Source organism: Channa argus, chromosome 10 (genome assembly GCF_033026475.1).
Source record: "Channa argus isolate prfri chromosome 10, Channa argus male v1.0, whole genome shotgun sequence".
NCBI classification, from domain to species: domain Eukaryota; kingdom Metazoa; phylum Chordata; class Actinopteri; order Anabantiformes; family Channidae; genus Channa; species Channa argus.
The window spans coordinates 10,989,758-11,011,152 of NC_090206.1; the positions used below are offsets into that span (position 1 = coordinate 10,989,758).

The 21,395-nt window shown below is 39.4% G+C and overlaps 2 protein-coding genes across 9 annotated transcripts; both read right to left on the minus strand.

Moving 5' to 3' along the window:
* Positions 1 to 1,157: 1,157 nt before the first annotated feature.
* gcna (germ cell nuclear acidic peptidase) lies at positions 1,158 to 5,762 on the minus strand. Its single transcript, XM_067518583.1, has 13 exons — positions 5,320 to 5,762; positions 4,882 to 4,995; positions 4,129 to 4,315; positions 3,979 to 4,051; positions 3,794 to 3,843; positions 3,606 to 3,672; positions 3,454 to 3,524; positions 2,949 to 3,362; positions 2,716 to 2,815; positions 2,433 to 2,577; positions 2,168 to 2,303; positions 1,849 to 2,053; positions 1,158 to 1,732 (listed from the first exon to the last, which is right to left on the minus strand). The coding sequence occupies exons 2-13, from the start codon at positions 4,969 to 4,971 to the stop codon at positions 1,501 to 1,503; spliced, it is 1,770 nt and encodes a 589-aa protein (XP_067374684.1). The 5' UTR covers positions 4,972 to 4,995; positions 5,320 to 5,762; the 3' UTR covers positions 1,158 to 1,500.
* A 154-nt stretch (positions 5,763 to 5,916) lies between these two features.
* Positions 5,917 to 20,972, minus strand: LOC137134104 (UDP-N-acetylglucosamine--peptide N-acetylglucosaminyltransferase 110 kDa subunit). 8 transcript variants are annotated; one of them, XM_067518577.1, is made up of 22 exons: positions 20,610 to 20,972; positions 18,907 to 19,057; positions 17,141 to 17,384; positions 16,945 to 17,013; positions 13,420 to 13,536; positions 13,232 to 13,311; positions 12,750 to 12,960; positions 12,517 to 12,657; positions 12,331 to 12,431; positions 11,180 to 11,333; positions 10,682 to 10,783; positions 10,381 to 10,578; positions 9,942 to 10,100; positions 9,743 to 9,832; positions 9,502 to 9,627; positions 9,247 to 9,417; positions 9,031 to 9,147; positions 8,569 to 8,739; positions 8,089 to 8,241; positions 7,727 to 7,979; positions 7,479 to 7,602; positions 5,917 to 7,389 (listed from the first exon to the last, which is right to left on the minus strand). In XM_067518577.1, exons 1-22 carry the CDS (start codon positions 20,644 to 20,646, stop codon positions 7,209 to 7,211), a joined length of 3,150 nt encoding a protein of 1,049 aa, XP_067374678.1. In that variant the 5' UTR covers positions 20,647 to 20,972; the 3' UTR covers positions 5,917 to 7,208. The 8 variants fall into 8 exon arrangements, with proteins under 8 accessions (XP_067374678.1, XP_067374677.1, XP_067374675.1 ...); XM_067518576.1 differs by having other exon boundaries at positions 10,399 to 10,578; positions 18,907 to 19,087; XM_067518574.1 differs by having other exon boundaries at positions 18,907 to 19,087.
* Between the last annotated feature and the right edge of the window lie 423 nt (positions 20,973 to 21,395).

The window sequence follows — 21,395 nt, forward strand, 5'->3', positions numbered from 1 at the left end:
GGTTGTAGATAATGGTTGCTGTATCCAGAGGATCGCTGTGCAGGTAACCAGGGATAATTTAGCTGTCCATGACCACTGGAACCAAAAAGTGAAGGGTCTGAGTAGCCTAAAGGGTCAGGGTCAAACATTGGTCACTCTTGATGAGGAGCAGTCCTGCAAATGTGTCCCAGCAAAGCAAAGAGAAGCATCTCAGGATGGTTATAAAGCAGAGAGGCACCACAAAACATTTACATTAACATTACATTTACATTTAGTCATTTAGCAGACGCTTTTATCCAAAGCGACTTACAAGTGAGGTACAAGGCAAGCAAAAGCAGTTCCAAGCAATTCCAACAATGCAATACAGTACCAGAGCTGATGCCCCTGACTGGCAGGGTGCAAAGATGAGAGGTGAACAGTTGGTTCACAGTAGACACGGATGGTGCTGACAACAGGCCTGCGCAGCAGTACAGAAGATGAGACGCTGGGTCAAAGGAATACCTTCTCTGGACCTTAAAAGAACTATGATTGTCCAAAGAAGTGACTAAAATGGTGAAGTACTCATTTGTCGCACAGCATGTAAGTAAAGGTATGCAGGTATTTTTTCGGTATGAAAATGTAAAAAATTATAATAAAAAGGTGTCACAGAAGAGGAGCAAGCAGTGAGTATGTCTCAAGATTGATGGGGAACATATGATGACCAGGAGTAAAGAAGGACTGAGTACAGTGTTCAAGATTTAGCTCACACAAGCTAATCATCTTAACCAGGTTACATATGGAGATAGTCTGTATCTGATTCTACAGTCTAGTCAGATTACATGCGATATCCTAGACATAAAGCACCCTTTGATATTCTGCCCAAGTAGTTTTGTCTCTGTCCAGGACTGTATTTTACCTGTCAGTATTTGCCTGATGGCAGGGACAATTAGAAAAAATAAAGCCATCTTCTGTCACAAATGGTGCTTCCACCCTGAAACTCAATTTAGCAGATTTGTAACAGAAAGATTCTTGTTATTATTCAAAGCTTATTAGTTGACTACTACATGAAAGTATAACCATTATAAACCAAATCAATAAAAACCATATTATGTACCTTAATAGACAGAAACTTTTAGAATAGTTTTCTACAACAGTTGGCATTCAGATATCCATTGATAAAGATTTCAAATTTAACAAAGTTACACTTTAAAAACTTTATTCAAACAGTTCATATAAAAAAAAAATCAAACTGGTCAAATATAACAAAAAGTTTTACCTGGATACAGTTATGTCAGTCCCTTAAGATATTGATCTCCAGTATTTATTAGATACTATGGATAACAGGTGGTATAAATTTCATCATTTGACACCACACACAGGAACATGAACATAAATTTTTCAGCTACAGATGGTCCAGTCTATAATCACAAACTGACAATTAAAAAATTGACAAAAACACCACAGACACACAAAAAACACAGAAATATGCATTCGATAATAATTACAGCTGCTCACTGAGGTATTTGTGTAAATCCATTACTTTCAGCTTTGACTGAGTTTAGTCTTCGAGGCAAAATCTGCACTAAGCTTCCGCATCACTTCCGCATGACTTTGACCTGCTAGTTCCTTTCGTACTGCCCCATAATTTTCTTTGACAAAGTTGGCAAAAGGTTTGGGAGCATGTGGCTTTGAAGGTGTTAATAGGACAAGCTGTCCTGTGCAGAGGGCACACACAAACCGCTGTGTGTCCAGTGACTTGGAATGACGTCCAATCCTGTGAAGAATCAGGGTAAAATCTTATGAATAACTCCGTGAAAGACACATTTCTTAATTATAAGTTAAATAATAAAGAATGATATGAAGCCAATGGTTAAATTTAGTCAGACATACGTATTCTGGCAGCGGGTGCACTGGTATTGGAATTTGTACTTTATGTCATAACTGTGGCAGCGAGTGACCATGGGCAGTTCCGGATGCATCACTGTGGCCTTGCGAGCATAAAGCTTCCAGAAGTTTCCGTGTCCGTCTCTTACACCATTAATGAGCCAAGTGGCAGCATGGCACATCTCATGAATCAGCGTATCCCTGAGACGATCTATGAGGCAAGGGCAACAAAATTAATTGGCTATATGATATATTTATATTGAGTGGACAACCAAGCAGACCCAATTTATTACAGTTTAATCCACCTGTCTTACAAAAGCATTACCTGCAGAATCACACACTTTCTCCGAGAGTTCAATGCGGGCGTATCGGTTGCCTCCACCACGCTCCTGCCCCGTGATACAGTAACCAGCTGTCTTTCGCATTTTTTTATTCCAAGTAACTGACATATTGACGGGGAGCTGGAAAGTAATGTCAGACCAGGAAAAAGAAAACATTTGAGACATGGGGAAAGATAATAAAACATGTATATGAAAATGACAAACAAATGTAAACAAATAAATAGAAGAAAAACAAGGGTTGTTCATCACCTTGCTGTCAAACACACTGGTATTGTAAAGATGGTAGAGTTTACTGGTGAGGTCCTCTTTGTTCTGCTTAAAATTGCGTCCATAGTTGGAGCCAGGGTTTGATAAGGACTCCAAGAAGCAGCCCGGGGTCTTACACAATGCAACTCTACAGGGGAACAAGCAGGGGGAAAAGGTGAGTATGTATAGAAAAGTAACTTGGTGAGTAACAAAAAAATAAATAAAAAAATTCTGCTCAAGGGTAATGGAACCAAGTATTAAAAAAAAAACTGGTAAACTCATGTACCTGCTCGCAGGTCCATGTCTAACTTCTGTCTGACTGACTGTGGGCTTCACAAGAATGGGCTTCTCAGGTGTTTTCACATTCAATGGCATTTCCCCCAATGCTTTAGAGGTTAGTGGTGTATTTCCAAACAAAAAAAAGAAGCACAGTCTTACAATCGAAAATACAAATTATAAATTAATAAATAAATGAAAAACTGAAGAGTTCAAATACAACAGCCCGATTCCAGTAGTTACCTTTGTTATTCTTAGGTAAGAATGAAGTGCCAGTGAAGTTTTTCTTCCTCAGTCTCTCCAGAAGGGATGTGAACTCCTCCTCTGAACTGGCTGATTCATCCATCTTGGAAGGTGCTGAAAGAGTACGCCTGGGAGCAGACAGCGGTGTTCGAGTTTTATGTGGCGGGAAAGCAGATGAAACGGGATGCAAAGGCAGTAATGGCGAACTTTCATGTTTATCACCCAGCAGAGCATTATTCTTGTTGGCCTTTAATGAGGACTGAGGTTTTGAGTGACGAGTCCTCCAAGTGCTCTTGACCACAATATTATCATCGTCATCATCACTGTCACTAATAAACACCGGGGAATCACACTGCAACAACGGTCTCCTCAATGGATGATGAGCTGCTGCTGGAGTATTGGTGTTCTTAGGGACTGTAAAAGAGTGGAAACATAACATCACCTTTGTACTAGATAGTTCTGTGTTGTTTCTCTTCAGAAGTACATAGTTATAAAGGCCAGTTACCTTTAAAAGAAGATTTTGTGCCAATAAAGTCATCATCTGATGAGTAGTCGTCAACTATAAAGTTTTTGAGGCTGTAAAACAAACAAAACAGAATATTTAACCAATTTTGCTGATGACAATGCATCTGAAGGAAATATTTAAAATCAACTCACCCATCTTTACTGCCATTCTCTGACATGTTCTTAGGCTTGGTATTAGGGGTTTTCACTCGTTGCAAAACTTAGGTAAGCAAAACAAATTACTAACAATATATAAATATTTTCCTTATCTTAAAGATATAAGTGGCCAGTTACTATCAATGAGGAAAGTATAGAATATTGCACAGAAGAAGGCAACTTACATGTCTCAAAACTGCCATCATCATCCGAACTCACCACGGAAATATTTGAACTAAAAAGAACAAAAATGGCTCAATTGGCAAACTATGATATTCAAAAGATTAATTACACAAATTAATAGTAAAAATTTAAACAAGACACAGATGACACTTCATTGAAATATTTTCAGTAAAGTCCATTCCCGTACCTGTCTTTTGTTGTTAACAGACATGGTTTCTGGGAAGTTGATTTAGCTTTCGGTGTAGCTCTTTCCACAAGAACTATGGAACAAAAAGGCAAAAACTAACAAATAAGTGTGTGTGCAAACTAAGTCAAAACATAATGTTACATCACTCACATTGGTCAAAGTCATCATCGCTGGACTCAATGAAGGAATTGTTTCTGTAATCGTTGTCCTTAAAAGTACGTTTCTCTTGATCTTCTTCTCTTTCAGAGACGCAAAGCTGAAGAGGCGAAGCCGACTGATCCACAAATTGATAACTGCTTGAGGCAGCATGGCGGGTCTTCCCAATTGCAGTTCTCAACTAGAAGAAAAGAAAACCAGCATTTTAATAGGACTACAACAAACAATTATTTTCATTATTTTCAAAAGTCAACCCGCTTATTATATTATTAATTCATCTGTTTACAAAAAAACAAAAGTCTATAAAAATAAAAAACACCTGTCTATAAAAAGTGGGGGAAAATGTTAGAAAAGAATTATGGTGTTATGGTGTTTTTCAGTGACTTGGATGTGTACTTTTGGTTTATTAAACTAACACCGCAAATAAAACCAGACTCAGTTTAATATAACATGACAAAAATAAAAAGTCACATCTAAGAATTTGGCACCAATGGTTGCTTAGCACCTTCACTTAAGGGAAAGAAAAGTGAGCGAGCATTAAAAAAAAGAAGAATTAAGTGCTATTTAATTGGTGCATCATTGACATTACTATTTTTTTAAAATACATACGCACACTATGCTTCGTACAGTAAAATAACGACACGTGTAATGGTAATGTTAATTTGCAACTCATTAAAAAGGTTATAAAACATCGAGCCACTGTGAATACTTTCTGTCTATAAAGGTTATTTGATGTATTAAACAAACCTTGCTTTCTGCTTCGTCCGGTCCCCCATTTTCCAGCCACCCCATCTTTTGTGCAACTCTTTCATACAACTTGAGGGAATCATCATTCATAGTTTCGTTTACTCTGTGAAAACACTACATTTCACACAACAGCACGTCAGTCAGTCATTTCGCAATGAATGTCCGGCACATACCTAAATATTATTAGCCTGCAAATAAAAGACAGAAAATAAGGCTAGCTAATGGTTTGAATTAATAATTTTCAGTCAATGCAAAACTACTGAGAGGCTTTAAAGACACACAAGGCAGATAACACTAGCTTAACATTAAGCGCTACCCTGAGCAACATGCTAGCTAACATTAGCGAACATCTAAAATCTGTTTTCTGTTAATATAAAACCTTGTCAAGTATGAAAAACATAACTTCAAAAATATCTATATATTTGATTATATGTTTACCAAGGCGCTCCTGTTTTTAAAGGTAACGGGGTGGGTAGCAGATCAACGTTACGAAGGCCAAATTCAAACTTTGCGCACTATTAGACCGGACATTGTCATAGACATTCGACCAATCACAGCAGGTTTCAAAAACCCACGGCGGCCCAGTTTTGAAACCACACCCACAGCCATGTGGACTGACTGAAAAAAATGCTACATTTTGGTGTGCTATATGAAAATTATATAAATAGAAAAGGGGCTCTTTAACCTCCTAACCATATGCACAAATATAACAGTGCATGCAGTACTATTACGCAGCAGTATCTAAATTTGTTTGTACCGTAGAAAACCCTCACAGACCGCTGGCAGATCCTAAGAAAACACATTGACGTTGAGCTTGATCAACTAGCAATAACTTTGGAAAGCCAAAATAACTAGGACCAGTGGTAGCGGTTTTTGTTGACCGAGGTCAGCACCATATCAAATCATATCATATTTATTGGCCTTATACTTCATACTAGTTTTATACTGTGGGGAAACATTTAAGTTTGAAACTCAACAAAACATTTCTATTCATATATCCTGTATTTGGAATAATGGTTCCAAAGTAAACATAACCTTTGTGTTGTATTTAATTTATTTGATTCCCCAGATGTATGTTCTGTTTATTGCTGTGTGCTGTTCAACTTAGTTTGTCAAAACATTTCATTAAAATACAATAAAGTCCAGATCCCACCAAACAGACTGGGATAACCTGAATAACAGAATCTTCACAGACAGTTTACATTGTTTTGTTGACTTACTGAAGATTCAAGAAATCACTACTGCCAAAAGGCAAAAATAAAATATTAAATATGAAACAACTCAACATTTGCAGTTCAACAGATTTGGTTCCACTTGTGAACAACCCGTTTTCTCAGGGTAGCTCTTTAAACAAAGACCTTTTGGTTTTACCCTTAAATTCGGTCTGCCAACAACTGAGACAATTCAGCACAAAACACCACTTTGCTGTCTATTTATTTTTTTAAATAATATTTAAGGACTTGAGGAAGCATTGAAAGCATACCATTGACAGACAATATAAAAACTGCTTAGAAAATACTTACCTAGCCCATTCCACGGATGAATAAGATTAACTCTCAATAGCCCTGAAATTTGAAATTAAATGTAGGCCCTTTCCAGTGACTTAAAATGCTGCTGTCCATCATTTGCACGTCAAATCATTTTTACAAGCACAGAGTGACATCAAACAGGGCAACAGCTACTGAACAAATTCCTAGACCAAACAAGTTGGCTTTCGGTGAAGAGGACAAAGTCTTGATCTACACCATATTCTTCAAAACATGCAAGTCTCTTTACTGCAGTCTTAACAGTTTAATAACAAGTTAAGACAAAAATTTAAGACAAGCATTCGCAATCTATGTTTACAACTGTATGTTAAAGCTGATGAAACTCAGGGTTAGAACATTGTCCTTTAAAGAAAAAAAAAAAAAAACACTCTTAATCTATTTCTAAATAGATTAACAAATAATAATGGCCGGATATTTCTCCATATGCTGCAATCTTCCTGTATGCACACTGACAGGAAAAACTAAATCCACTGATCCGTGTACTGAAGGAGTTGCAGGACTTTCACAATCCTCTTATGTTCACCAAATATACTGTGTTACAGGTAAAGAGTCTCAGACAAATTGCCAGAAAGTCTCAAGCTCCATCTGATCCATATGATAGGGAATATGTGCACATCTGTATGCTCTATTAAAAGAGTCCCATTAGTAATAAAAGAGAAAATAACTTAGAGAAGGATGGAGTGGAAACTAACTGTTAAAGGTACGTCTTAAAAAAATAAAATGAAGGGAGGAGTGGACATGGTTGTGGTGTACAGAAAAATAAATCCATTTGCTTTCACTTTAGGCATTCTCACTGGTCTCTACTGTCTGAAGTTTAAACAGGTGTTCTGGCTTGTTGCCATTGCTATGGTGCTCCCACATCTGCAGATAGAGCCTCTCCAGTTCCATGGTGTACTGCTTGGTGTTGAAAAGAGGGCTGCAGATTCGTTGCTTCCAAACACGTGCCCTGACCATCTTTAAGCTAAAGGAGAGAGAATTTTTTTAACCCTTTAAGTCTGATCAAACCTAAAAAGACTTTTTTCAAATGGAATTAGATCAAAATCTACTTACTATTCCATGTCAGAGCCAAGTTTGACTGCCATGTCCTCATATTCCTGGCGATTCTGGGCTATTAGCTCAGGGCAGCCCAGACAATTGAGTTGTGAGGCAGCCACACGAGAGGCAAGGGTCTCACCTTTGAAGGAATCATATTATCATTACATTGTAGGCTTCATTTAAATGCTTTCTATTTTCATCATAATAAATCAAAACTATTTTTACATAGTATAGATACACACACACACGCCTAGTGTCCTCACCTGGCATAGTGACCATGGGCGTTCCAGCCCAGAGAACATCCATGCCTGTGGTGTGCCCGTTGCATAGAGGAGTGTCAAGGCACACATCAGCCAGCTGGCCCCGTCTGACATGCTCCTCCTTAGGAGCTACAGGTGAGAAGATGATGCGAGAGCCAGGCAGACCCATGTTCTGAGCATACTGCTGGATGTTGGGCTCACCCACAGCAGGGAAACGAAGGAGCCACAACACACTGTTGGGCACACGCTTCAGGATCTACAACAAAAGGAGAATTTCAAAACGACAGAAGTAGCATTTGCTCTTTTAAAGACAGGTAAAAGAACAGAGTTGAAGCAACTGTTATACCCAAGTCAGTTTAACTTACATTTGCCCACATTTGAAGAGTAGGGGGGTCAATCTTGTAGAGCTGGTTGAAGTTGCAGTAGACAATGGAGTCCTCTGGGAGGCCATACTGGGAGCGAGTTGTCACAACAATTGTGCGCGGCACCTCTTCCCCAGTGGCAGCTTTGTTATTGATCTGAAATGGGGGACAAACAGTGTTGTGATGCCTAAAAGGTTTTGTCCCGAAGTAAAAAGCACGAGTCTTAGTTGTCTGAACCAAATGGCCATAATGTGCCGTTTGAAAAGCCAAGATACGAGGTTAAGTTTTACATTTAAACATTTGCTTCACCAACATAGATTTTCTATGTTACTTGCAAGAGCACACCATAACTATACAGTACCAGAAACCCCAGTCGTACTGCACATCTTGCTTTTGTCATTTACATTTGTAGATGCATTTTATCCATTGTATATGTTAAAATATCCCCATTCATACCATACAGTTTTTCTGAGTCAGACATACCTGTGTGGTAGCCAGGCCATTGCTGACAGTGAAGCCATTGATTGTGACTTGGATTTGGCCTTGGTTGATCATGTTTATAATTGCTTCAGCTGCAGTGTTCATGGGAATAACAGGCATGGAGAGAGCCCCATTTGTATCCCCAGCTACTTCCTGGTTGTTGTCACACTTCATCTAATTATAGAGAACAGTTTAAATGCTTGAAAATGATTTGATGCAACATACCTCAATCTAGCATTTGACATTTTTACAATTTTATTGATTTTGATACAGAAGTATTTATTTAAATGAGCAGAAACTGACTAAATTGCTTTCATTAACATAACTTAAAGACCAAGTTATTTTTTGTTTCATTCTGCTGTTATGGTGACTCAATAAATAAATAGACAAAATGTTGCGGTTTGACTATACAATATATATAAATATGTCTTTCTTTAAAGGTCCATTCATTTATTTTAAACTTACTTTTATTACTTTAACATCTGGCAGACTGTCCAAGAATGCCTTCAGATCAATACCATTTAGAACAATGCGGTTGTCAAAGATGTGTCCATTAGACTTGAAATCAATCACTGCTTTTTTCTATGGGTAAAACAAACAAAACAATTTTATCAACCCTCCAATTATATTGATAATTATTTTCTTTTTAAACAAAGGGCAGCAGTTTGAAAAAAGACAAACCTTAAGATGAGGGAACATGTTGGCATGGTCTCCAATGAAGAAAGTATTGGGCATGTAGGCAAGCTTCTCTGAATACTGCTCAGCTACCTCCATAGGGGATGTCTCTTTGTCAGTGATGATGTAGTCCATGAAGAGAGCCCCACTGGTTCCTGGGTATCCCAGCCACATAGCCTGTGGAATGGACCATTCATTGTATTTTTCCATTACCAGAGATCACAGCAAATGTGAGGGAACTACGTCAATGCAAAAGGTTACCTGAATGGGGGCTGGGCGAAGAGCAAATAGCTCATTTCGGGCTCCTTTAGTGTAGCCATTCATGTTGATCAGAATGTGAATTCCATCCTGGTGAATACGATCAGCTGCCTTCCCATTGCAAGGGATCTGGAGAAGAAAAGGAACAGTTTCAGTAAAAATAGTACTGTTCACAACTAACAAAACTTGTTAGTTCACATCTTTAGAAATAACATACAAGAAACATCCAAGATTTAACAGTTACCTGTGAGAGGTCTGTGAAATGATGAGCCTCTGCAACAACTTTCACACGGAAGTTAGTACTATCATCAGGGCTGAGTGCATAGCAGAAGACCTGATAGGACAGAAGTACAGAATTGTCAGCCATTTATAATATTTACCGGATAAGCACAATATTCTCACAAAAAGTTTGTAATTTACATGTTAAAATCACAACAAACCACCTCAAACTTCTCAGGATTGTGCATTCCAGGAATGGACTGCATCAGGTGGGAGGTCGGATGGTTGCCGAAGTCAGAACTGATATAGCCAATACGCAGCCGCCCACCGCTAGCCTTCAGATCCTTCGGATGCTCATAAGCAGGTTTGTGCAAAGCATTAATCTGTGAACAAGCAATAGTGTAAGAATACAACTTCCACAAGACAGCCAGTTCTACTTTCACTAAGTTACAGTGACTAATCCCATCCACATACCTTCACCAGTGAACTCAGTCTATCCACCACCAGCTTTCACTCTTTTCATGGTAAAATATAGTATCTATTATCTCACTAAAGCCTCGCCTTACCCATATCTCTGCAGACAGCCACTTCTATCACCAGCCACCTTTCATCCCACAAAAATAAAAATAATAATAATAATTATTATTATTAAAGGTTACTTGCTTTGATCAGTGTGTGTACCTTGTCCAGACAAAGGTTTCCATGGCGTTCGGCAATGGCCTTGCGGAAGCTGTGAGAGAGTGGGTACAGCATGCTGTGGTGTGGGTGCACTGAAGGTAAGCGGTTCTTCTCCAGCTGGTCAGCCACAATGCTCACAAGTTTCTTCATTCGCTCATCATAATCTGTCCAGTCACACACAATCTGTAAAATGACAGGAATCAAAGAACTTACAAAAAGTAATGATAATATAACAGGACCAAACAATGTGTGTCTATTGCACATAAATACAGCAACATTTAAGAACCTGAAGGCAATGTGCCAAATTGCAGTAAGCATCAGGAAAGTCTGGCTTGAGTTTCAAGGCTGTGCGATACGATGCAATGGCCTCTGGGATGTTTCCAGAATCCTAAAAGTCAAGAGAAACATTTAAATACTCAAGTTAAAATGCTTCAAGATGCAAAAATATTGTTATCTTTCATTATGAAACCAACAGTTCTACAAAATTCTACTGTACTTACATCTGCACTAAAATGAGACTTCTGGCTATTTACTATAAGACAATATTTAACTTATAAACAGCATCAAGACTGTACAGTTGGTATACAGCAATGCCATTTATAGCACATAAACAGATGGTAATACCCTATTGTGCCTGTGACTACCAAAATATCAACACAACAATAAATAAGATACATGCCACTACCATTTCAGGCAAAAACTGTACATTTTCATTGAAATTTTATTGTTTTTGTTGTGTCCAAGGCAACAAATGTCATTAAATAAAATGTAAAATTATCCTGACCTTGTGGATAGAGGCCAAATTGCTGTGAGCATCAGCAAAGGCAGGGTTGATCTGGATGGCACGAGTGTAGCATTGCAGCGCTCCTTGTACATCCTGCATTTCCTTCAGTGTGTTACCCATGTTTGAGTAGGCATCAGCAAATGTTGGGCTGATTCTAAAAACAGAACAGTAAATCTGTTGAAACATCTGAATAACAAAATTCCTCAGGGATCTCTAGTCAAAGTTTTTGCTGTTTAGAATGGTTATTGCACTGGGGATGAATGATTTTTTGTGGGCCAGTGGGACTTTATAGCACCTGCCTGATGGCAGCAGCATGAAGGAACTCTCATCTAAGGGAATGAGAGGGGTCCTCAGTAATCTGGGTTGCTTTCCTTACCGCCAATCTGTTGTAAAGTTCTGACAGAGGAGTCTGTGGTGATCCAGTTATCTTGCTGGCCTGATTAATTCTGCTTGATAGTTTAGTTTTGTGTTTGATTGTGAGAAACTTATACCAGGTTGTAATGTTGATGGTGAGGATGGATTTAATGAATGATCTGTAAACCAAAGCTAAGATGTCCTTGCTTTCATGAAAGCCCCTCAGCTTCCTCGGCAGGTTGAGGTGCTGTTGTGCTTTTTTTGTACACAGAGTCATCGCATTGTGTGAAGGAAAAACAGGTGTCAATCTCTGATCCAAGGACTGCACCTGCTCCACCAATGGGCCCTGGTTACCCACTGGTTGTAATTGTCCCCAAACATGGCAAAACAGACCCTGCTACCTGATGGTACTTTTGAGTTTTGTAGTCATACTCTATTTTTACTTTTTTTTATTGTTTTGATTCGTGATTTGTACTTATTATTTACCATTTAAAACAGTTCTACACTTTCATAAAGCACCTTTTATTACAAAGCATAAAGTGGTTTGTAATAAAAGATTATCTTATGTCATTTAACTTTTCTAGTGTCAGGTAATTTATGATCATTTTAGTAAAATGTGCATGTGGAAAAACTAAACGACAGTACACTTTGCACAACATGTGCATTGTAACCAAGTTTAACCGAGCACACTGAAAAAAAGTCTTATAGTGGTGGATGTGTGGATTTGCTTTAACTGTTATAGGGGGAAATTACATTAAACCAAACTAAGGCAGCATCTATATGATAGAATTACAAACCTAATGGCCTCCTTGTAGTGCATAAGGGCCTCCTGGAGTTTTCCCTGCTGCTGCAGGACACTGGCCAGGTTGGAGTGAGCTGCTGCAAACTCTGGGAACACCTGATGAAAAAGTGGTTTGCTATAAACAACAGTACTAGAACGGCCCACTTCTTTAGGACAACGACGATGGTAACGCTTAACTCACCTCTAAGGCTTTTCTATAAAGCTGAACTGCCTCCTCAATGTTGCCCTGTTCACGCTTGATATTGGCCAGGTTATTAAGAGAGTCTGCATGGGTTGGACACAAACGCAACGCCGTGTTGTAGCACTCTTCTGCTTCTGACACCTGGAAAAAACATTGGCATTTTGAAAGTTTTAGTAAATCACTGAAATTGTTTAAAAAAGAAAAGTTAGGAACTGTCAAGACAGAGGACACACCAAGTATCGCCTTACATTGCCTTTCTCTTTCAGAGCATTTGCCAAATTGCAGTAGGCATCAGGGAAGTGAGGCTGCAATTCAATAGCACGACGGTAGGTGTCAATAGCCAGGTCAATGAGGCCTTGTTCGTAGTAGACACAGGCCAGATTACCATGAACAACAGCATGGTTGGGGCTAAGACTTAGGGCCCTCAGATATCCAGCAACAGCTCTGAAAACATTAGAGAAAACTGATGCTCAAGGTCAAGCTTTTAAACATCCTCTAACAATGCATAAAACAAATTAACTGGAAACACACACACTTGGTGTGGTGATAGTTTGAAAAGTGCACCAAATCTGCCTGGCTGAAGAAAGGTATGCACAAATAACTATGCCCATGACTCATTCTAAATTCCACACAGGTGCTGGTGGGCTGTAGCTTTTTAACAAAAGATTAAACATGACTAATAAATCTGATACCATGTTTCATGACCTGAACTCACCTGTCAAAAATGCGGGCTTCCTTCAATACGTTTCCTAAATTTATGTATGCGTCGAGGAAATTTGGATCCAGAGTCACTGCCTAAAAATTTAAACCATGCATATAAAAATGGATTAGTGCAAGAATATAGATAATAAGGCAAGAGAAGAAGCACTAAGATTGAAACATACAACACATAGTAAAACTTACCTTTTCAAAATGATGTATAGCCAGCCATATCTCTCCCTGGGCATTGAACACACAGCCCAGGTTGCTCCAAGCTACTGCAAAGTTGGGCTGAGTCTCAATGGCTTTCAGGTAACAAGCCTTTAATAGGTTTACAAAAAAATGAAAAATAAAATAAAACCACAGGAAAGGAGAAGAGGTAGAGTGGGAGAGGTACAGTACATAGAGGGGAGGACAAGGGATTGTAAAATAAAAACAAAGATTGAGAATAAAAGTAAGGAAAAACAAAAAGGGCAGAGAAAACAAAATTAGTGACTGTTCTTCATTATGGCAAAAAGTGAGTCTACAGCATGGGCTTGCGTGCGCACAAATCTGCCGCGCTAAGCTGCATTGCTTTTTCCTACGCTGCGCGGATCCAACCTACACCCACACGTATGTCCTCATCCTGCAGTTATGTCAAAATTCTCACCAAAATGGGTGATTTCCCCAGCAGGTACAGCCTGCTGCCCTCTAATAATGATTCATAATAACCCAAAGTAGTCAATGTAAAACTAAAGAAGAAAAGAAATTCACAGTTACCTCCATAAATGCTACATTTTCACTGGAGCATAATAACTCACAACCTGGGATGCTGGACAATTCATGATGGTGATGGTCCCTGTAATGCATGCGCAACGCAAGCGCATGGTGTGTGTCTATTGCCACTACCACCATCACACTTCACATTACAACGCCGTTTGCGTGACCCTGTACATGACAAAGGTCATTGCTTCGCTGCTGCTTGCCGAATGGCCTGGTAAGACAGCCGCAGACCAACAACCCCTGGCAGGACACCTGCCACACCAGACTGGCTCACACTCAGCACCCACAAACTATCTCAGAAACAAGGTGGATTGTCAGATCAGCCAGTGGATAGACTGATGTTTAATCATGGATCACTGGGAGAAAATCATCCATTTGTTGCTGAATTAGAAAAACCAAGTATTGTACATGGCAGCATGTTTATGTTTTAAAAGCCAATTAAGTCTGAGATTTGGAGGCATTTGGGAGCGAGGCTGGTTGTAAGTGGGGAGAGGTCTACAATCAACAGGCCAAAAGGGTTTTAGGGGCTGGGGGTTGCATGCTTGCGCTTTCCGCCTTTTTGGTTGCCTGGAGGTTATCGCTGCGCAGCCCCTGCGCTACTGCAGACTCACTGCGCACTATCCGCATCATCATCAGAACGCTGCATCTCCAAATAAAGAAGGAAAAACAAAACAAAATAGGAAAAATAACCAACATGTAAGAGTTAGAGGGATCCTACTTCATTTTCACAATAATTACTTCCAAATGTATGTTTCTCTTTACTTAATACAGAGTTGGTTAATTAGTATAGCATATTTAGAGAAATCTTTACTTTAGTTTGTTTCGTTACTTTTTTCTTTTGCTCTTCAAAAGAGAAGCCACAATATAGAGGTGGAAGTGAGGTGGTTTTTCTTTTGTTGGCAGTTACAAACCCGTTACCATATTTTGGGACTTTGTCAGAGTGGTGGCCGCAGCTGGCTGGAAGAAGAGGAGAGGACTGAGGATGCCCTAGTGTTCCTTGCCGCCAGGCACCTACGCAGGAATAGTGTCACCCACCTGAAACCTTCTAAACAACAATATCAGTCGTGGAAAGAACCAAGAGAGACAAAAATCAGAAAACAAGATCGTTAGTAAAGGTTTTAAAACAATACATTTTTTTAAATATGAAAATAAAAGTTTTTTTTTCAAATCACATAACAAAAACAAGACTATGCTTAGATTTAATTCATGCAATGAATATTTCATTTCAAAGAAAATAAAAGGAATGCTTTGAGGGGAACTAGGCGGAAGAAAGGCTTTTGTGTGTTTTAGTTGGTAAGTGAAATACAGTCAGGAATTTAACCGACGTCAATGCAGTTTGTGTTTCCAACTTTAGAAGGGCAGTTACTGGCTTGATCTTGCCCCAATGAACTGATCCCATTTCTTTGGGAATAATATTACATATTTGAAGGGAAAAGGTAATAATTATGTTTTTACTTTTGTTTTATTAAGCATGTCATTACATTTTCTTAAACTTCTTTATCCTGGCCTGCTTTCTTGACTCCTGGCCAATGGGGTAGGAAGAAAGGTCTATGGTTTAAAGTTCTGTATCTAGAAGCCTCCACAGCTCTGAAATAAAGAGGTCATCGCTTTAGCTGCGCATGTTTCTGTCTTTCTAACCCAGCAACTGACGCAGGAAGTGGAGTACAGATTGTGAGCTGTCTGCCTGACACTACATGGGACTATTTAATGGGCTTGAGAATTAATCCACAGTTTAACATGCTATTCAACAGCAGTTGATTGCAAAATAGATAATCAGCTAGGTAAATTTTTCATTATGACCTGAAAAGAAAAACATATAGTATGCACAAGTGAATGAAAAGCATATTTGTGGTATGCTTTAGCACTGACTGGGCAAAGCTGAATGGTCAGGAAGACAGCTCTAGGTGTGCACACTCCACCAATCCTCAGCAAGCGCGCGGGGGGTGAAGTGACAGAGCAGGGGAGCTGGGACTCCTTGATACTCATCCCCACTCCATTACCCCCTTCTAGCATGAAATAAGATGGCCTGTAACCAGTAGGACAACTCCACATCTCTGGATTTAACCCAACCCAGACTGCCCCCTGTAATAATAGACAAGTTTCAAAATGACAATAAGAAGTGTAACACAAAAAAACAAAAAACAAAACCCACAATGGCAGCAACTGCTCTGTAAGAAAACTGAGAATACAATATTTACTTTGGATGCTTGATAAAAAATATTGGAGTATAGTGATTAGTTTAGAAACCATCTTATCTTTTGCACTGCAAAGTTAAACTAGCTTCTCATCAGTTCATATATTTTTTAAAGACCGAGCCAGCATTTTCCCTCCAAAATCAACTACATGAAAATCCATAGTTCTAATTAAAAAATTACAATAGAGATCTATTGTGTCAATTTAACCTGAGTCTTTCTTCCCAGAAGGGGAGAGGAAACTCTGGTAAAAGGTCTGGGGAAAATGAAGAACATCAACTAAAGGTAATACAAGGTGGGTACAATGCAAAGCATATACTATACTGAAAAAAGAAGGAAAAAAAGAAAAGAAAAAAAAACAAAGAAAAAAAAGGAAAAAACATTTTTCTAAAAAGTAATGAACAGAAAAGTTGTGTATTTTTTCTGAAAAAAATAAATAAATAAATAAAAAATAAAAGCTGTTTGCTTTATATGCTTGCTGGCATGTTCCAATCCAATGCTTCCAAATTATTTTTAGCAAATTAGGATTGAGAAGCTCACTGCAATGCTGGGACATTAGAAAAGATACCATTTTCTTTCCTTCACTTGAATGAGGGGGCTGAAGCAAGAGGACTTGATGTGGCTTAAAAATGTAAAAGAGAAAAAAAAACAACATCTATGGCCTTAGTGGACAACAAAATTTAAGGACAAAAAAAATAAAAATAAATGCAAAAAAAGGAGAAGACGATGCAAATCTACAACACATCCACACAAATGGCAACCCAGTGGAGCATACCTTAGCCTCTTCCAAACGACCAAGGGCTTTAAGCAAGTTGCCCAGGTCACTACGCACACAGTAAAGATCCTGGGTAAAAAAGGAATACATATTTTCAGTTTACTGGTACAATGAATGGGTTTAAATATGTCTGCCTTGTTTGTGGATTGGAGGTAACTGCTGACAAAAGAATTTCACCATATAGCATGTCACTTACAGGGTTATATTGCAAGGCAGAGACATAAGCCTGCACTGCTCCCTCCATGTCTCCTGCGGCCACGAGAGCTGCTGCCAAGTTGATGTATCCGTCAATAAAATCTGGCTTCAGTCTCAGAGCATGGCGATAATGCTCTATGGCCTCCTGTAGTTGTCCTCGCTCCTTGTACACATTCCCCAGGTTAGAGTAGGCTTCAGCAAGCATTGGATTCTGTTTGATGGCCAAGGTACTGAAGTGAGCAGACCTATAGGGGTGAATTTGGTACAAAATGATCACAATCCTGTAGAGAGTAGCGACCAGCGTAGGCTCCATGTGTTTTGTAGAGGCAGCAAAGGGTAAGCAGCAAAATGAAAAAATCTGTTTTATTCGGCATAGGCTTCGCCCTCTAAGAGCTTTCCCTATTGGGTTTATCCCCACGTACATGCGCTGCCATGAAGAGTTTCTGTCCCACCCAGAGCAGTGCCCAGCCTGACTCCTTTAGGTCCACACATAAAGTGTTTCTACTGTGCATGTCTGCTCGGCGTGCAGATGCCTTTGCGACACAGGAGGAAGACTATCACGAGGAAAGTGTTTTTTTTGTCTCCTGTAAACACAAATCTTCATCCACACATCCCACATCTCTGTGACCTCTCCATCTCTCACCTGTACATGAGCATTAGTGGTGGTTTCTCACCACGGCAGGATGATCTGTGATTCACAGTTTGTCTGATCTCTCAATCCCGGTCCCCAGGCCATTGGCGGTCTCATAGAGTGCTGCCCCCCCCCATTTCTGCTCTCCCACTGTCTGCCAGTGAATGTACAGCTCTTATGCCCCCATTATGCTTTTCACGAGTCGGTTCAGCCCAGCTGTGCAGCAGGGTTCTGTTTTTACTATATCCTGCTGTTGCAATTGATTCATTGGGCTACAACCAGAGGGCAAGCAACATAGGAAACAGAACGATGGTTATCTATTGTAATCGTACATTCTATGACTATGTTGTGCAGCCCTCCGGCATTTTGGGCCCCACTAGTACCTCTTGCTGGCTGAAAAAAATGGTCAGTTTGAGTCAAGAAGTGCAACGATTGACGCTCTTTTATGGTGCGAGGGCAGATGTAATTGAGCACACCACGAGAGCAATAAAGTAGCAACTTTTGGCCCACTCACCAGTGGGCATGGACTATGCTGCTAATGTTGGCGCAACGTACACATGGATTTGTTCATTATGTTACAGCCAGAGGGGTGCACAACATAGTCATATAAGCTAGTGTTACAAGACTTAACCATCATTTGCCATAAAGTTTAGCACTTAAAACATAGATCACGGTGGACATTTTTTAACTTATCAATTTTAAAACTACAAATATTACTGCATGACACAGATTTCACCGACTACAAAACATCTGTCACAAGTGTCTATTATGCAAAGTCATCATCCTACTGACTGGGAACCTTCACCAACATAAATGTATACAACTCCACAATATACTGATGACACTGGACACAATGACATAATAACTGACAAGGTCAAACTTTTACACCTGCAACTCACACAATCCAAAACCTTCACCCTAACACCTGTAAAGAAAGGGTATGGCCAACACTGGGTCTGTGTTAGCATTGTGTGGGGTCAGCAAAAGACTTCATTAAAGGGAGCAATAGGATTTCCAGAAGCAGGCTCAAATGCATTTGATTCCCCACGCTCACTGTATGTAACAAAAGGCCTATTATTTTCTGCATCTCCACGTCACATGCTCAGTGTGCATCAACTCAGCCTCCCACACCTCACCTGTCAAGTCTTCGGCACTGGAAGTGAATGGAGGACAAGAGCAACAGCACGCCTGTGTTATCAGGCTCCTGCCTCCACAGCTGCATGCAGTGGCGCTCAGCTGCCTCAAAGTCCCCCGACTGATACTCCCGGTGCGCCAGTTCTGCCAACCCTTGGAAGGAAAGCATACGTTTTGTCGGTTCTGGAACCAGCACAACCCAAGGAGTGGGGGGAACAACATGTTAGATGTGATGGAAGAAATTAAAAAAGACAACTGAAAATTAAAAAAACAAATAGAGATGAAGATAATTCTGTCAACAACAATGAATGGGTAATTAACTTAACAAAAAAACTAAACAACTAAGGGTCTAAGTTTGCTATAACACATTTTTGGAAATGTATTATTTTAATTTTAATATAGTCTCTGATTAAAATCATATCTTTTTAATTTTACACATACTAAAAATAAAAAATCTCTTGTAATCTTTTAGGTAACAATATTGAGGAAGACTGCCATTTGTAAAATGGACTATAGCCATAAAATAAACTGTATAGTCACACACTTGGTTATTCTACATTTGTAATTGGTTCAGTGAACTATGTAACCCATATAGGTTCAGTAAAGATGGAGATGACTGAATTTATTGATGTGCCTTAATACAGTTTAACCTTTTTCCTCCATCAGTGAGATATATTCAGTGAGACACCATTTTACATAAAAATAACCCCTCCATAGGAGGAAAAATGAATGCAGATGAACAAAGCAATCAAAGATGTGAATATCACACTGACAGCAATTCAGATGTTCTGGCAATATGTTACTATTGGAATCACATAAAGAACACTTAGCAATAAGTTGCACCACCCTTATTTGTTTTTTCAAGGGGGATATCATTTGCTCGTTTCACTATATCTAACATAATCAGTTTTTTTTATATTGATTCGTTAAAAGGTTATGTGACAATACAAACTACAAGGAATTAAAGCAAAAGAATCAAGGTGTGGCATAAACAACATGAAGTACACATGGGTGGAGGATGTCAAAAGGTTTGGGGACATTCCAGCCTGCACACGGTCGATTAATGCAAAGCTAAAAATAACTTACACTAAGATCACAGTTGATCAGTTTTATCAGTCCATGACAACAAACCTAGATAACTATACGAAAAAGATACAAAAGGAAGCAGCTATTATTAACCTTGAGCATCGGCAGGGTTACACCGAAATGATGGGGCCGAGTTCAGGCTTGTTGTTGTTGTTCAAGTGTCTATAGTGACCAGCAGCTTATAACCATTTATCAGATCCAATTGTGATATGATATTTTTTAAACAAAGGAGCCTGCACTTCTAGTGTAAACAAGTAATTTGTCTTACAGTCGGTCAGGCTAAGAGATCCATGATTGTTAACTTAGCTAACGTCAAGTTGCACGCAGAGTGGATTTAGTTTCTAGTTTAGCTACACGCCAATGCAAATCGGTTTGGGACAAAACCCACGCGAAGCGTTTGACGCCTGTGAACAGCTCCTAGAGCAACGTTAATGTCTGCTGGAGTCAGACTAACACTCTTGGTCGCTTATAATACCACGTAAGCAGCGTGGATTGAGCCTGCATGGTCTGTTTACCGCTATATTGAGGTGGTTTTGCTATTTTTAATAAACGTCCTTCACTGATAAATGGACGATGGTAGATCTTTTCAAGTTAAATGAAATCGTTGTGCGCAACCAACCTGTGCTGTCAGCCACGTTCCCCACTGAGCTCGCCATCTCCTCACTCTTCGTGCCTCTCACGGTGGTCGTCAATTTGACTTCTTGCAGGTAACACTTAAAGAGAACGGGGAGTACTATGTGGCGGCGGCGGCGGCTAGCAAAAACGTTGCCAGGCAAGCTAACAGCTCACTAGCTAATCTAACCTTTTATTAGGGGTAACGTACGTCCAGCTGCGCTTAACAGAAATCATGTAGCAATAGCTGAATATTAATTATTCAACTACTTAGAGCCTAACTTCTCTCTGGCGCAAAAAGTGCTGTTTTTTTTTTTTTTAGTTCAAGCTAGTTTGTTCTCAACAACGCAGCATTACAACATACAATGGTGAAAATGGTGGAACTCGTTTTTGAGCGAAACTAGATCCGCAATACCGTCATCATGAGAAAACATATATTTGTATATTTGTAATAAATGTCGTATTAGTAAAATAATATTTGATACGTCGTGGGCTTGAAAACATGTTTACTAAGAATGCGTTATAGATTTGATGTATTAAAAATAAATCGCTTAAGCTCGAGCCGGCGCGGAAGGACACGTTGGCGCAATGAGAGCGCAAATGCTATAAAGGTGTAGTATACGTAGGCAGTTGAACGGGTTCTGAAGGGATCTGCGTTCACCCTGCGGGAGTGCGCGTGCATATTATGCGCTGGTTTATGCTGTAGTATGACATCTAAACGTGTCAGTCATGTAAAAGTTTAAAATCTATTTAAAAAAAAACACAAATTAAAGGTTATTAAAACATAATAACA

Excerpts from the sequence above, each read along its gene's own strand:
- gcna (XM_067518583.1), bottom strand. The coding sequence starts at position 4,971 with ATGAATGATGATTCCCTCAAGTTGTATGAAAGAGTTGCACAAAAGATG. Across the intron at positions 3,673-3,793 it reads TGATGGCAGTTTTGAGACAT|TTTTGCAACGAGTGAAAACC; the intron begins GTAAGTTGCCTT and ends TGCTTACCTAAG. Across the intron at positions 2,816-2,948 it reads CTTACCTAAGAATAACAAAG|CATTGGGGGAAATGCCATTG; the intron begins GTAACTACTGGA and ends TAACCTCTAAAG.
- LOC137134104 (XM_067518574.1), bottom strand. The coding sequence starts at position 20,646 with ATGGCGAGCTCAGTGGGGAACGTGGCTGACAGCACAG. Across the intron at positions 19,088-20,609 it reads GAACGTGGCTGACAGCACAG|AACCGACAAAACGTATGCTT; the intron begins GTTGGTTGCGCA and ends TGCTGGTTCCAG. Across the intron at positions 13,312-13,419 it reads CTATACATCATTTTGAAAAG|GCAGTGACTCTGGATCCAAA; the intron begins GTAAGTTTTACT and ends TTAAATTTTTAG.